This window comes from Myotis myotis, unplaced genomic scaffold, assembly GCF_014108235.1.
Source record: "Myotis myotis isolate mMyoMyo1 unplaced genomic scaffold, mMyoMyo1.p scaffold_m19_p_9, whole genome shotgun sequence".
In the NCBI taxonomy this organism is placed as follows: Eukaryota; Metazoa; Chordata; class Mammalia; order Chiroptera; family Vespertilionidae; genus Myotis; species Myotis myotis.
In genome coordinates, this window is record NW_023416401.1 from 72,262,091 (window position 1) to 72,278,253 (window position 16,163).

General features: G+C 37.6%; 1 protein-coding gene across 16 annotated transcripts in view; it reads right to left on the minus strand.

Moving 5' to 3' along the window:
- The window catches only part of TASP1 (taspase 1), a 256,206-nt gene that overhangs the window by 176,454 nt on the left and 63,589 nt on the right, over positions 1-16,163 (minus strand). For all 16 annotated transcript variants that reach the window (XR_004969959.1, XR_004969958.1, XR_004969960.1 and 13 more), the window contains one exon: positions 9,033-9,112. Coding sequence is in view for 13 of the 16 variants with exons in the window: in XM_036322238.1 (XP_036178131.1) it covers positions 9,033-9,112 (80 nt within the window). In the remaining 3 variants the exon portion in view is untranslated. The remainder of the gene's footprint in view (positions 1-9,032; positions 9,113-16,163) is intronic.

Below are 16,163 nucleotides of genomic sequence, written 5' to 3' on the forward strand. Positions count from 1 at the left end.
TCCAGGAGGATATGTCTTTTGGTCTGATGAGGCAACTCTTGGTGGGCTTCTGAATAGCTTCAGGATGAGGATGGGTCACCAGAAAGACAAAGCCATGCTTAAAAGCTTGGAACTTTCATCCAGCCTTATCCCATCCTCGGGGAAGGAGATAGGCACTGGCTATTGAGTTAATGAACAATCATGCCTACACGATGAAACCTCCATAAAAATCCCTCAAGGACAAAGCCTGGAGAGCTTCCAGGTGACTGAATACATCTATGTGTAGGGAAGGTGGTACACTCCAACTCCACAAGGACAGAAGGTCCTGCACTCAGGACCCTTCCAGACCTTGCCCTATGTATCTATCTCTAATTCTGGCAGTTCATTCAGATCCTCTAATATGCTTTGTAATAAACTGGTAATCTAGTAAGTAAACTGTTTTCTAGAGTTTTCTGAGCCACTCTAGCAAATTAATCAAACCCCAAAAAGGGGGCCATGGGAACTTCTAACGTATAGCCAGTCAGTTGGAAGCACAGGTGACAACCCAGGCTTGCGATTGGCATCTAAAGGGGAAGTGCAATCTTATGGGACCGAGCCCTTAACCTGTGGGGTTTGTACTAACTCCAGTTAGTGTCAGAATTAAATTGAATTGCAGGACACCCGGATGGTACAGAGAATTGGTCAGTGTAGAAAACCCCAACAAGTTATGTCAGAAGTGATATAGGGAGTTGTGAGTGTGACAGTAGTATGCAAGTAAAAGGGGAAAAAATAGTGTTTTTTCCATTCACAGTGCACACACACTTGGCAAAAGTAAAAGCAAAAAATAACATCTGGAAAAAGACACCTTCATCCTAGGCCATGGGTGAGTCTACACAAATAATTATTTAAGGGCAATAATAACCATACAGTCAAAGATAATAACCATGGAAAAGAGGCACCATGAATAATAAGAAGAAAAAATGCCAATGTGTACCACATATAATGGAATTATCAGGCACAATATAAAACAAGTGTCCTTATAATGATTAAAAAGTAAACAAAAAACATGAATACATCTATATTTCATACTACAAAGTAAATTAAATTATAGATTCTTAAAAAAATAGAACTTCTAGAAATGAAAAAGCAGATAACCAAATTTAAAACCTCAATGTATGTGCTTGGTAGTTGACAGGATATAAAAAAAGAAATTGGTGAATTAAAAGCCTGAGGAGAAAAAACTTATCCAGAATGTGCCTAAAAAGATAAACTGATGAAAAACACAGAAGATTAAGAAACAGGGTAGATAATGTAAAAAGGTCTATTATATATTTAACTAGAGGTCCGGTGCACAAATTCATGCATGGATGGGGTTCCTCAGCCTGGCTGGTGATCGGGGCTGATGGGACTGTCTTGCCCAGTCCCAATCAGGCCAACTGGGGCCGGCCGGCCGAGGGGAGGGACCGCGGGAGGTTGGCTGGCTGCAGGAGGTTGGTTGTGGGAGCCCACTGACCACCAGAGGGCACCTCCTGCATTGAGTGTCTGCCCCTGGTGGTCAGTGAGCACCACAGCGACTGGTTGACCGAACAGTCACTTAGGCTTTTATACATATAGATCAGAATTTCAGAGGTGAAGATAAAAGAATGGAAAATGGCTACAGGGTTCCCTAGAGTAGAGTGAAGGAAAACAACAGCAAAAATGCTGACAGAGTTTTGGTAAATGCTCACCGTAGGAGAGACAAAGTTTAAAGTTTGAGACTTTCCACGGAAACCCCAGAAAGGCCTATACATATATCTTAGAAATAAATAAATAAATACCCATGGACACAGACAATAATGTGGTGAAGGCCTAGGGCATGGGTTGTGGGGGTGGGGGGGAGATGGTAGTAGGGGCCAATGGGGAAAATAAGAGGGACATATGTAATACTTTCAACAATAAAGACACATTTTTAAAATAAGGGTAAAATATATAAAAGCTTTGAAAGAAAACAAGTCTAGGATTAAAAACAAAACTAAAATAGACTCAGTTTAACAAAGCCTAAAACCAGGCTGTGACAACATCAAGGTTATCTGCAAATAATTTAATTACATGCTAGGATAAAACTCAACATCATTCAAAGGAAGATAACAAATCCATAGTCTCTAAAATGTATCATCCACAATGCCTGAGTTGCAATATAAACAATTATGAGATTTGCAACTAAACAGGAAGATGTGATCCAGAGTCAAGAGGAAGGAAAAAAAAATCTATCAATGGAAATTGACCCACAGGAGATTTGACTTTGGGTGGTGGACACAAGGTACAATGTACAGATCTTATAACATAGAAACCCACACCTGAAGCCTATATGTTCATGTTGACCAATGTCACCCCAATAAATTTTACTAAAAAAAAATAAATTGACCCAGATGACCTAGATTTTAGAATTAGTAGTCAAGGATTTTAAAAATAACAATAACAAATATGTTAACAATGAGTATAATGAGTGAAGACATGGGAAATTCAAAAGAGAGATGTAAATTATTTTTTAAGAATGGAACTTTATAACTGAAAGCTATAAATATTTTATATTTTTAAAATCATTAAGTAAGATTAATATTAGACACTGATGAAGAAAAGATTAGTGAACTTTAAGACAATTGAACAGAATTCATACAAATGAAAGTGCAATGGTTAATTTTCTTTCAACTTGAGTGGGCAGCAGGTACCCAGATATTTGGTCAAATATTATTGTAGGTATGTCTGTAAAGGTGTGTTTGATGAAGGTGAGATTAACATTTAAATTGGTAACCTGAGTAAAGCAGATTGCCCTACCTCAGTAGTCGGCAAACTCATTAGCCAACAGAGCCAAATATCAACAGTACAACAATTGAAATTTCTTTTGAGAGCCAAATTTTTTAAATTTAAACTATATAGGTAGGTACATTGTTATTAACTTAATTAGGGTACTCCTAAGGCTTAGGAAGAGCCACACTCAAGGGGCCAAAGAGCTGCATGTGGCTCGCGAGCTGCAGTTTGCCGACCACGGCCCTACCTAATGTAGGTGGACCTTATCCAATCAGCTGAAAGCATTCATAGAACTAAAAGGTAGACTCCCCCCTAAGTAAGAGAGAATTTCTTTTGCCTGACTGCCTTCATACGGGAACATGGACTTTTATTTGCCTCTGTCCTTGAGCTAAAACATCAGCTTTTCCTGGTCTCAAACCCGCCAGCCTTCATCCTAGAACTACATAACTGGTTCTCCTGATTCTCAGGCCTTTGGACTTGGATTGAAAATCCAGCTTCCTGACTGACCCTAAGGATCTTGGGACTTGTCAGCCTCCATAACCACTAATTATTGATAATATGTCTTTTAAGATGAGTAGATAAATAGATAGGCAGACAGACAAACAGATAGATATATCTTCTATTAGTTCTATTTCTATGGAGAATCCAGAAAACACAGAGAAAAAAGGATGAAAAAGTAAGAGCTTCAATAACAAGTGGAAGCACAAAATATTTTAATGTAAGTAGAACTGAAATCCTAGAAACAAATGAGAGAAGACACTAACAAACAAACAACAAAAAGTCTGAGTTTTTCCTAATTTGATTAAAAACTGTAACCCACAGATTCAACAGGCACAGTAAAAACCAGGCACAAAGAAACCACACCTAGGCATATCATGTTTAAAATGCTGAAAACCAAAGATAAATGAATAATCCTTAAAAGCAGTTAAGAGAAAAAAGAAAACACATCGCATACAAGGAAGCAATGATAAAAATAATACCTGACTTCCAATCAGAAAGAAAGTAATTTAGAAGATAATGTACTGGCATCATCAAAAGTGCTGATGTGGATCAGTGGTTGAGCATCAACCTATAAACCAGGAGATCATAGTTCGATTCACAGTCAGGGCACATGCCCAGGTTGTGGGCTTGGTCCCCAATGGGGGACATGCAGGAGGCAGCTGATCAATGAGTCTCTCTCATCATTGATGTTCCTATCACTCTCTCCCTCTCCCTTCCTCCCTTCAGTTATAAGACAGAACAAAATTCTGAAACATGCTACAATATGGGTGAACTCTGAAAACATTATGTTAAGTGAAAAAGGCAGACACAAAAGGACAAACATTGTATTGAGACAGCATAGGAACTTGGGCCTGAAAATAGAAAATACCAGATGCCCAGGAACCGAAGTGAAGACCAGGTAGTCAAAAGAAACTTGAGGTAAGCTGACCACAAAAATGTCACCACCCCTTCACTCCCATTCAAAAATGCAGTATCTAATTTTACCTCCCTTCTAACTACCTGCTTAAACTACTGACCTGCAGGTGCAGTTGATTAAGGTTTGACTACTATGGGACCTTCCTAGGGTGGCAGTAATGAGCAGTCTGCCATCTTGCTCCCACAGTGCCAGGCAATGCAGCTGGAAAAGGAAGTCAACCAACACTGAAATGGAAAATTCTGCAAGCCTGCCTTTTTCAAAACAGCCGCCTTTTCGCACAAGCCCACTTTGTCCCCAGCATATAAAAGCAAGCCAAGCAGAGCCAGTCCTTCCCCAACCCCCACGAGCCAGTTCAGAAGACCTTCCTTTCCTTTGTGCTATCTCCCTTGTGCTTGGGCATAAGCTTAATAAAATCTGATTGGGAATTTCTCTGGGATTTCCTCTCGATTTCTATCTTGGGGAACCCAAGAACCCCAATGCCAGTAACAGTATGATTCCACTTATGGGAGGCCCCTAAAATAGACAAATTCAGAGAGGAAAAAATAGACTAGAGGTTACTAGGGGCTCACAAAAAAGGAGAATGAGTAATTGTTTGACAGGTACAAAATTTCTGTTTGGGATGAAACTGTTGTGGAAATCCATGATGGTTATGCAACACTGTGAATGTGCTCAGTACCAATGAATTAAAACAGTTAAAACTATTAAATTTTAAGTTATGTATATTTTACCACAATAAAAAAATAATAATAAAAAGTACAAAAGAAAACTCCTGCCAACCTAGAAGACTACATTCAACAAAAAATATATTTTAAAATTAAAGGCAAAAATAAAGATTTTTCAGATAATGAAAACTGTGGGTAGAACCTAGGGCATTCAGATCCAAAAGGGTCTGGTTCAGGTTCCTCTGTAGGACCTTGGCAGCTTCCATGGTGTCCTGCCCCACTCATTTAGGAGGTTTCTGTACATCGTGAAGAGGACGCAGCCACCACACTTGTTTTGCATCAAGAGACAATAGACGCCCTCCCAATTCTCCTCCACCAACTGGCAGAAGAAGTGGCCCAGGCTCTTCAGAGCCACATCCTCGTGGTCAAAACAGAAGCCCAGAGAGAGGTAGGTGTAGAAGGCCTGCAGATGCATGTAGACCAGGCAGTTGATGGTGGCCTCCACCTCAGTGGAATAATTCTGATGAATTTGGAAGCACATGGCTGCTCAGCAATAAGGAGCTAAGCTCAAAAATGGTGTTGGCTGATTTTGGAGGCCAAGGATGGCTGACATGATTCTGAAAACAATGGAAGAGCATAATTTCTACTTCTAAATGCACCATAGGTCAATACTATTCTTTTTTGCAAAAAAATAGATAAATATATCACTTAACTTTCAAATACCTTACTTATTCAGAGAATATTTCTTGTTAGTTGCTTATGTAAGTAACGAGAAATCTATTAGCAATATGTGTGTGTGTGTATATATATACATATATATTTCTTCTTATAAGCACAAAACACTAATGTATAGTCAAAATATTTTGTCATCTGCAAAATATCTAGTAATAACTGTTTTATAACACCTTTTTATATAAATGTTCTGAATTAATAAGAAGTACAAAATAATTAAAACTGGCTGAGCACACGAGCAAGTTCATCTCCACTCTACTAAAACCTTACCAAAAAGAAATTTAAAGAGGCAAAAGACTGACATACACTGGGATGATAATAATGAGGAGGGTAATACCAACCTAATGCTAGAATGCAGAAAGCAAATGAATGAATACACAGTAACTGAGTAGAGGAAGACAAACCCCGATGACTAGTAGCCAAGACATTACTAATCAAACTAATTTCTTCCAAAGAAAGTAATTTCTGACCAAAAACCATCAGAAGAGCTCCAAACAGAAAGCACCTGTTATCTCTCAAAGCCAGGTTGAAACTGAAAACAGGGAAACTGGCAGAAGCTATCAATAAGGAACAGATAGATGCCTAATCCCCTCCTCCTGCTTGCAGGAAACATGAGGTTAACACTGGAGAGGCTGAACCAGAGGGCCCCAAATAAGTGGACATCAAGTACAGCCTAGGGGCAGGTATGAGGGTTCTGCTTAAAACTGGGATTTATATAAAAAGTCTGGAAAAAAAATTTTAAAAGCCCCTTCCCTTGATCTAAACCAGAATACTGGCTACTGCCCTGCCAGAGCTGGGAAGATTTCTCTCTAACTAGTACAAAAGAAACACATACAAACATTTGGTTTTGTTGGGGGAACAACTGGGAATTCCCTCAACAAAAAAAGCATGATCACACCATCCCCCTTGAAGTCACCCAGACCTGTCCTCACAAACAAAGCTTCCAAATGGCTTTTAAGTGCCACACTCATGAGCATGAAAACATCAGAGGGTCACTGTATGGCTGAGGAAATTGGCTAACATGTATTGGGGTCTGAAACAAAAAATAAGACAGCAAAAAGAGAAACAGCAGGTAAAAACAAAATTTAAAGAATTATATCCTAAGAGATAAGCCAAAATACATATTAAGTTCGTGAACCTAGAACAGGACACTACTTTTAAAAGTATTCATCACAGATGAATCTCTAGAAATCAAAACTTTGAAAACCAGTCCTAACCAGTGTGCTGAATGGTTAGAGCACTACCCCACACACCCAAATGCTCATGGGTTCAACTCCCAGTCAAGGGCACATACCTGAATTGCAGGTTCGATCCCTGGTCTTGTCAAGGCACATGAGGAAGGCAACCAATCAATGTGTCTCTTTCATATCTATGTTTCTCTCTCTCCCTCTCTCCCTCTCTCCCTCCTTCCCTCCTTTCCACTCTTTTTAAAAGTCAACGGAAAAAATATCCTCAGGTGAGGATTAACAACAAAAACTATGAAAACCAAAATTATAAATTCATCACAATTTAAAAACTTAGGAGATAAACTTAAAGAAACTTCCAAGACAGGACAAAAAACAGAAATTTTTTTTAAAAATTAATCAATTTTTGAAAAAGAAACAAGGGATTGGAGCAAAATCCACCATTTAATTTATAGAAATTAGAAAAAGAAAATTGAAGGACAGGGGAAGAGATTAGTATACTATTTTTTTAGTTTCCCCAAAACTGAAGCATACGAATCTCCACACTGAAAGTACAAAATGAGTACCCAGAATGCTGAATAAAAAAGACCCATCCCAAGATACTTCACTGTGTTAATAAGAACGTGGGAATTAAGAGCTTACTTCCAAAGAGAAAGAATACACACAAAAAACTGGGAATCAAAATGCCAAAGGACTGAACAGCAAGACTGAAAATTTTAAAATAAAAATAATTTCTTCAAAAGCCTAAGAGAAAATTATTTCTAGTCTTGCATATACTAAATGCAGAAGCAAAATAATTTTAAAAATAAATAGATAGATAGATAGATAGATAGATAGACAGATAGGTAGGTAGATTGATTGATTCAGGAAACAGATAATGTGATTTTGGAGAGAGGAAAAGGAAATCCCAAATGATGATGAGGTGAAGACCAGCAATGACAAATACACAGCAGGCCCAATAAGCATCCACTCTAGACCTTAAGGTGCCAGGTGAGGTGTCTCCAAACAAAATAGCCCTGGCCAGTGTGGCTCAGTTAGTTGGAGCATTGCACCCTTCTATATAAACCTTAGTATCTCTAATGACAAGTTCCTAGAATCAGAATATGTTTAAGGCTCTTGATCGATACTATTTAGCTATCCTCCAAAATTTCTGCCAATTCACAGTTGTAGCTATAATATATGATGTTCAGTTCACCACACATCTACCAGTAATAATGTAATATTTTTTAACTCTCACAAATTAAGAGAACAAATTTAACATGTCCTAATTTTGATATAAATTTCCCTATTAGTTAAATTACCTACTTATGACTTTTGAGCATTTTTCTACTGGGGTATTACATGTGTGGTTCTTAATTTAGGTAAACCTTTTTTTTTTGATATATTCTATTGATTTTTTTACAGAGAGGAAGGGAGAGGGATAGAGAGTTAGAAACATCAATGAGAGAGAAACATCGATCAGCTGCCTCCTGCACACCCCCTACTGAGGATATGCCCGCAACCAAGGTACATGTCCTTGACCGGAATCAAACCTGGGACCCTTCAGTCCACAGGCCAGTGCTCTAGCCACTGAGCCAAACCGGATAGGGCTAGGTAAACCTTTTCATAGATTAAGAACATGTATCCTTTTGTCATATTTATGGTAAGTGTTTTTTTCAGTCTTAACTCCCACAGTCACTTTTGCTTTTCCTTCTCTTACACTTGGTACATAGAAAGGCCTTCCTCAACTCAGGGACAGCTAAATGATGATCTGTTTTCTTCTCATTCTCTGAGGGGGTGGTATTATGGTTTTACTGTTAGTAATTATTTTAAGTAACCTAAAAGAAATCCTTTTAGCAATTCTTCTATAAAAACATGAGAAAGCAATGCAGGGCCCAGACCAGTGTGGCTCAGTTGGTTGGGCATTGTCCCATGCGCCAAAAGTTTGTTGGTTCGATTCCGGTCAAGGTACATGCCCAGGTCACAGGCTAGATCCTGGATAGGGGACGTGCAGAAGGCAGCCGATCGATGCTCTGCTCTCACATCAATGTTTCTCTTTCTCTCTCCTTCTCCCTTCCTCTCTCTCTAAAAATAAATAAAAGGTTTTTGTTTGTTTTTAAAAAGATGCAATGCAGGGACCTCAGGAATATAAACATAGCTTAAAAGCAAATAATTTTCTATGTGTCTTTTAACTAAAATTTTTCAACATACAAGCTTTCTTCCTTAAATATCAGTACTATCTGGGTCAAAAGCAATATAACACTCTCAGGTATATATGCTAATATAGCTTAATTTTGAAAAGTTTTTACTCACTTGTGGTCATGATGTTAGGAGGGCAAGAAGGTATTCCATGATCTACTGCCCATCTGTAGGCTCCTTCTCCAACTAAAAAGCTAACAACAGAAAAATTATTCTTTTAAAAATTCCCAGTGTCATCTTCTCTACATATTCAATTAAGTAATATAGTAAGGCAACTAAAAAGCTTTGCATATAGATATAATTCTAGACTTCTTTAAAATAAAAATATGGCTATATGCCAAAAGAAATTCTTTAAAATTTTTCCCAATTTAGAGAAATTTTACAATTAGAAATGTTATCATTTCATTTGTAATAACTAATAAGTAAAACCCAACATAAGTAGTTGATTTACCAATGGAAAATATTAAGATTTACCAGTATCTTGGATCAACATAGTTCTCAGTTGACATCACAAGATCTATTTAATCTGATTAAGAGTCAAAGTTTAAGTGAATGTCTTCAGATATAGTATTCTTACCTTATACTACACCTGGCATAACTCAAAATGAGTGGATACATCTAGAAATGCCCTAAAACAATGAAATGTGCTTACATTTCTAAGCCTTGATGCAACAAAAATATATACCTGACCCTCAGGATCATTTTTACTGTGGGAAGTAAAGTACTATGATGTCCCCAAAGTAATTTTTAAGCCTCAAACTGCACATTTGAACATAAGAAAGTAAATAAAGGAATACTGTTAGCCAGCTCTAAAAGACTTATTTTCAAAGGTTTCAAATAGCATGCAGGATAATTAACCACCCCATTTTCTAACACATAATAGCAAGCAGTTACCATTATAATCAGTCACTTCATCTCCTTCCATAGCCAACTCCTTAAAGATCTCAGCCAGCTAGTAATGGATTCCTTGAACAAGTGCCTACTCATTAGTTTGCTGTTCCTTATTTTTTGTTTCTATTCTTCTAATCATTCCAACACTAAAAACTCAAAGCAATACATATTGAAGTCTTTAGATTTGATTGTTAGTAAGAAGATCGGTGACAGACTGGCAAAACAAAATCTAAGTAGACACTCAGAAACATACCCAAATGGTTCCAATGAAAAACTAAATGGTTAAGCCCAATAACTGTTTTCCAATGTACGTAAAGGTGGGGATGGAGGGGGCACTGAAAAAAGAGAGGAGGAAGGGCCAACTGGAATAAACAACTTTACCTCTTCAAACTCCCACTTTAAAAAAAAAATTCTAAAGGATTCTGAAAATATAAAACAGTTTCTCCAATTCTCGTATCAGATGAAAAACACTGCAAAGAAACTGCAAAGAAAGCTGCCACATAGAGTTCAAATGGAAGAATAACTGAAATAGGAACTTGGATGTGAGTTGAGCTGTCTTGACAGCATTTTTAGTACTTCCTTCTTCTAGAAACAGAATTTGGATATAAGAAATGACTTTTCTTCAAGCAAAGATGTAAAAGAGATGCTGAAGTAATAAACTAAATGATCAGGACAGACATTTGGAGCTGAATCTAGTATTCTCAGTAGGCCCACTGATCATTTTGGGTTCAATCCCAGTATCTGGAATCAATGGCATTTTACAAAATATTCTTAGTTTTATCTTTCATTCTTAGTCATTCATAGACTTGATTCTAAATAAAAACCATCTGCCATTGTCTGCTATGCAAGTTTTTAAGTAAATTTGGGTATTTTACAATATTCACAGGAAGGTGAATATTTGGATGCCATCTTATTAATAAGAATACTGAATATCAGACCTTAAATTACTATAAAAATTACTTGTCTAAAAGCTCATCATCACACAAAATGGAATAACTGCTTCTGAAATCACTAAAAGATCCTGTAAAGCTACATAAGCTTTTGCCAAAAAGAAACTATACATGTCAAAAAAACAAAGACTTTCCAGAACCTTAAATGCAGTACCAATTCAAATTTATCTGTCTTCTGACTCTCCAAAGAGAAAGCTTTTAGAAAAGTTTCACCTCAATCAAGTTTAAAAAAAAAAACCTACCTTTACAATTCACCCAAAATCTGACCACTTCTCACCACCTCCACTACTAACACCTTGCTCTAAGCAACCATCACCTGCTACCTGGATTGTTGCAAAGGCCTCACTATTTTCATACTTGCCTTGCTCTGCCCCCGCCCCAGTATATTCTCACCAGCCACTGACATCCTTGTAAAGCACATCAGATTATGACATTCCTCTTCTCAAAAACTGCAAAACCTTTCATGAGTACTCTAGTGTAAAAACTGGAGTTTTCACAATAATCTACAAATTCTCCCAAGTGATCTGATCCTTGATGCCCCTCACCTTTATCTCTTATTCCTGTTGCCCCCTTGCTAATTTTACTCCAGCCTCTTGTAAAACTCAAACATGCCATGGGGGCTTCTGCCTCAGGGCCTTCATCCTAACTACTCTCTATCAGGCTCTCCCAAAGGCCGATTTCGCTCATCTGCTCCAGTGTCTGTGCTTGACAACACCTACTTAAAATGGCACCCCAACACACTGCACTCCCCTATCCAGTACTCCTAATCCCTCATTCTGTTTTTACATTTTTTCTTTTTTCCACCTTATACCATACCAAATACTTTATAATTTACATATTATATAGTTTATTTCTGTCTTACCTAAATAAACTATAAGCTTCATAAGAATGGGAATCTTTGTGTTTTCTTTGATAATCCCAAGCATTTAGAATAGTACCTAAAGCACAGTAAGCACTAACTAAACATTGACGAGATATTAAAAATAAATTATGGTGTCAAAATTCCCTGAAGGACAACATTTTTCTTCTGTTATACCCACCTTAACTTACATTAAGACAAGTCTAAAGTGAATTAAAACAAAAAGCAGTAGCACTCTAGGGAGGCCAGCCCTGAGGTGGAATGATTAACACCTTCAGGAAGCTGAGCTGTAGGTGCTACTGCAAGCCTAACACAGCCAAAGGTCCCAAGAAGGGCTATCTGGGCAAACAGGGATGAGACTTATCTTATGGATGAGAACCACCCATTTGCAAAGAACCAAGAACCTAAAATTGTGTAACTTAGTGATTCAGAAAACTCTTAAGAATGCTCCTAGACCCCAATAATCAAATTCTTTATTGGATGAAAAAGATATAGGAGAAAATGATAGCTGCTGCTTTGGACTTAAAAACTAATTTCTATTTATTTTATCTATCACTTCTTTGTTCATCACAAATATACAAAATTGATGGCAGACAAATTAGTAGCTATTAAGTAAAGCTTATAGACACATAAAGTACAAATAAAGAAGAACCTGCTATATTTGAAAATAACACAACAAACAAATTAAAAAATAAGAATTTAACTTTTTAAAAAATGTATTACAGAAATTTTCAAACATACATTTTAGAGAACAGTGTTATGAACTAAATGGATCATCAATCTATTTCATCAATTATTAATACAGTACACTAGTGTCCCGGTGCACAAATCCGTGCACATTGAAAGGAAATTAATTAGAAGGAACATTTTAATATCACTATTTGCCCTTTCTCTATAATAGAAGTGTCAACTAAATTCAGGATCAACAATGACAGATCGAAACACACGCGTGCAAGTGGCACCAGTGAGAGCTTTATATGTATCGCGCATGCGCGAGTCAACTTAGCCTTTTATATATATAGAATAAACGTGCTTAATTAGATCTGCTTTCTGATTTAGCTAAACTTTTTCCAGCCCAGTATAACACCCAAAATTCTCTTTCAGGTAATTGTTAGCAACACGGCAGTAAATATCAACACAAAGCAGATTATTATTGTAGATCACACAGGGAGAACAGGGGGTAAAATACTTAATTGCAGCAGTGTTTGTCTATATTCTGTGTGGTGAGAAAACCTGAAGTCATTTTCAAGGTCCACCAATTCTTACTTCTTTTCAGTTGGGTCAAGTTTCTAAGCTTTCTAAATCTCCATTTTCCAGCTAATGAAAAGAAAAGAGGATTCCACCGAGTCTCCTATCTACCTACTCTAGGATTTCTGTGAGGATCAAATGAGATGAGGCACAGGAAAACACTTCACAGACATTTGGTTAAAGTTTAAAATGTTTTCACCTGGCTATAAAGCAAGTTGTGTTCCTGGGCTGAAGAAACTCCAAGGAGCCTAGTCCAGCCGTGGGCAAACTACGGCCCACGGGGCGGATCCGGCCTGTTTGAAATGAATAAGAATAAAAACAAAAAGACCATACCCTTTTATGTAATGATGTTTACTTTGAATTTATATTAGTTCACACAAACACTCCATCCATGCTTTTGTTCCGGCCCTCCGGTCCAGTTTAAGAACCCATTGTGGCCCTCGAGTCAAAAAGTTTGCCCACGCCTGACTCTAGTCGCTAGGGAGAGGAAGCCAGGAGTTGCTATGTTGCGTCATTGCCCAGTGCCCATAGCCACCATTCCTGGGCTGGGCTGGGCAGTGGGCTGCATTTTGCACCATGGGGTCTCAGCAATGTAAGCTGCAATTTGACGAGGTATCTCTCCGGGATGGTGGCGGAGCCTGTGTCCCACTTGGGGGAAGCCAAGTGTTGTTTTGTGGGTGCCAGGTCCACAGTACCATTTATTGTTAAATGGCCTGTCGCTAGGGAGAGGAAGCCGGGCGTTGCTATGTGACGTCATTACTCAGCACCCACAGCTACCCTTTCCAGACTGGACTGGGCTGTGGGCCGCATTTTGCGCAATGGGGTCTTGGCAGCATCGGCTACAATTTGGTGGGCTGTCACTCCAGGGTGGTGGCAGGGCCTGTGTCCCACATGGGGGAAGCCGAGTGTTGCTTTGTGGGTGCCAGGTCCATGGTGCCGTTTTCTCTGTAAATGGTCAGTGTGTGTTATGGCAGCTCCTGCGTTGAGCATCTGCCTCCTGGTGGTCAGTGCACGTCATAGCGACCAGTCAGAAGGTCGGACACTTAGCATATTATCCTTTTATATATATAGATTGCTAATCTCATTCATTTATACCCCCACCCAAATTATTTTGAAGCAAATCCCAAATATAGAATTTCAAATATAAATATTTTGCGTACAGCTCAAAAAATGATTTTTAACAGATTACCACACATAAACAATGATACCAAAAAAACAATTAACAATAAATCCTTAGACTCAAAATATAGTCAATAGAGGTTCACATATCCCTAATTGTCATATAAAATATTGCTATTGTTTTTATTTTGTTAAACTGCTTGGTTTGAATGGAAGTCCAACTAAATCTATACAGTTTGATAGGTCTCTTATATTTCTTTTAATCTTTAGGTTTCAAATTTTCTTTTAAAGTTCATATAACAAAAGTAGTATATTCAAAAATTTAATAAATTTATAAACAACAATAGATTAAATAGTATTTTTAAGAAACAATACACTAGGATACTCAGGGAATTGAGCTTTTGTAAACTACTGCAGGTATACAGTGAACTTTTGTGAAAGATTTCTGCTTCTGAACAATAGGGAGTAACAAGGAAGAAATTTATACTCTTGCATGAACCAATGAAAAAACAGTCAGACAAAATATAGAAAACAACAGTTTTTAGACGTTAGTAGGAAATGTAGGACAGTGATCCTTGAGGCAGAGGAAACAAACACGGTAAACCCTTTGACTGTCCCAGCTTACTGCCTGGAGTTTCTAGGCCTCAGCACAAGAAGGTTAATTCAGGAAGAAGCCAGCAGTCTCTCTGAATTGGACATCCACCAACCAAGGTAGCCAGAGTTCAGAGGGCAAAGTACCAGAGAGAAGGCAGAGTCCTCTTCTATTCTTCAACTGAGTAGAGATCAGTGTGTATAAAAGGAAATTAACGAGAGCATGGGAAAGAATAATGTGAAAGTTGTAGAGGAAACAATCCCCAAGTTCACACAAAGCCAGAGATTGCTCCTATTCCCACCAAAGTAAAAAAAGCATCATTCTAGGTGCATCTGCTATAGTACTTAGAAGGGTTTGGCCTGGATAGCAAAGCAAAATCAACTCAAGGCTAAATGCTTCCCTAGTTGCATGTAACAAAGTATAAAGCAAGACCTGAAAAGATGAAACTGCCTCTAAGAAGTTAACCATATCCTAGAATAAAGCTGAAGAATATTTATTAAAATAAAAGAATATCAGCATCAAATAAAACAATGTCTGGAATCTAATAAAAATTACCAAACATGCAAAGAAGAATGAAAATTTAATCTATAATGAAGAGAGAAATCATTCAATTGAAAACAACTCTGAAATAATAAACATGATAGAATTAGTATACAAAGATATTAAGACATTATAACTCTATTCATATGTTCAATTAAAACAGTATAACTCTATTCATATGTTCAAGAAGCTATAGGAAAGATTAAACATATTAAACAGATACATGGAAGATAGTTTTTAAAAATGCAAATCAAACTTCCGAAAGATAAAAAACTATAATGTCAGAAATGAAAAATAAATTAGATGGGATTAACAGGTGATTAGATATTTAGAAAAATAATTACTAAACTTGAAAACAGCAATGAAAACTATTCAAATAAAACAGAAAAAATGGAAAAAGTAAACAAATCATCCGTGATCTATAGGACTATTACAACAAGTCAAATAGAGCCTGGCCAGTGTACCACAGTGGTTGAACCAAGAGGTCACTGGTTTGATTCCTGGCCAGGGCACATGCCCAGGCTGTGGGCTCGATACCCAGTAGGGGACATGCAGGAGGTAGCTGACCAATGTTTCTTTCTCTCTCTTCGATGTTTCTATCTATCCCTCTCCTTTCCTTTCTCTCTAACTAACATCAGTAAAAACATTTTTTAAAAAAAAGAAGTAAAATAGATGGGTAATTGAAGTCCTAAAGAATAGAAGGGAATATCAGCAAAAATATCTGAAGAAATGATAGGCAAAAATTTCCCAAATTTGATGAAATATAGAAATATATATCCCTATATACCAGGGGTGGGCAAACTTTTTGACTCGAGGGCCACAATGGGTTCTTAAACTGGACCGAAGGGCCGGAACAAAAGCATGGATGGAGTGTTTGTGTGAACTAATATAAATTCAAAGTAAACATCATTACATAAAAGGGTACGGTCTTTTTTTTTTTTTAGTTTTATTCATTTCAAACGGGCCGGATCCAGCCCGCGGGCCGTAGTTTGCCCACGGCTGCTATATACCCAAAAAACAAAACAGGCCAGTATCTCTCATTAATA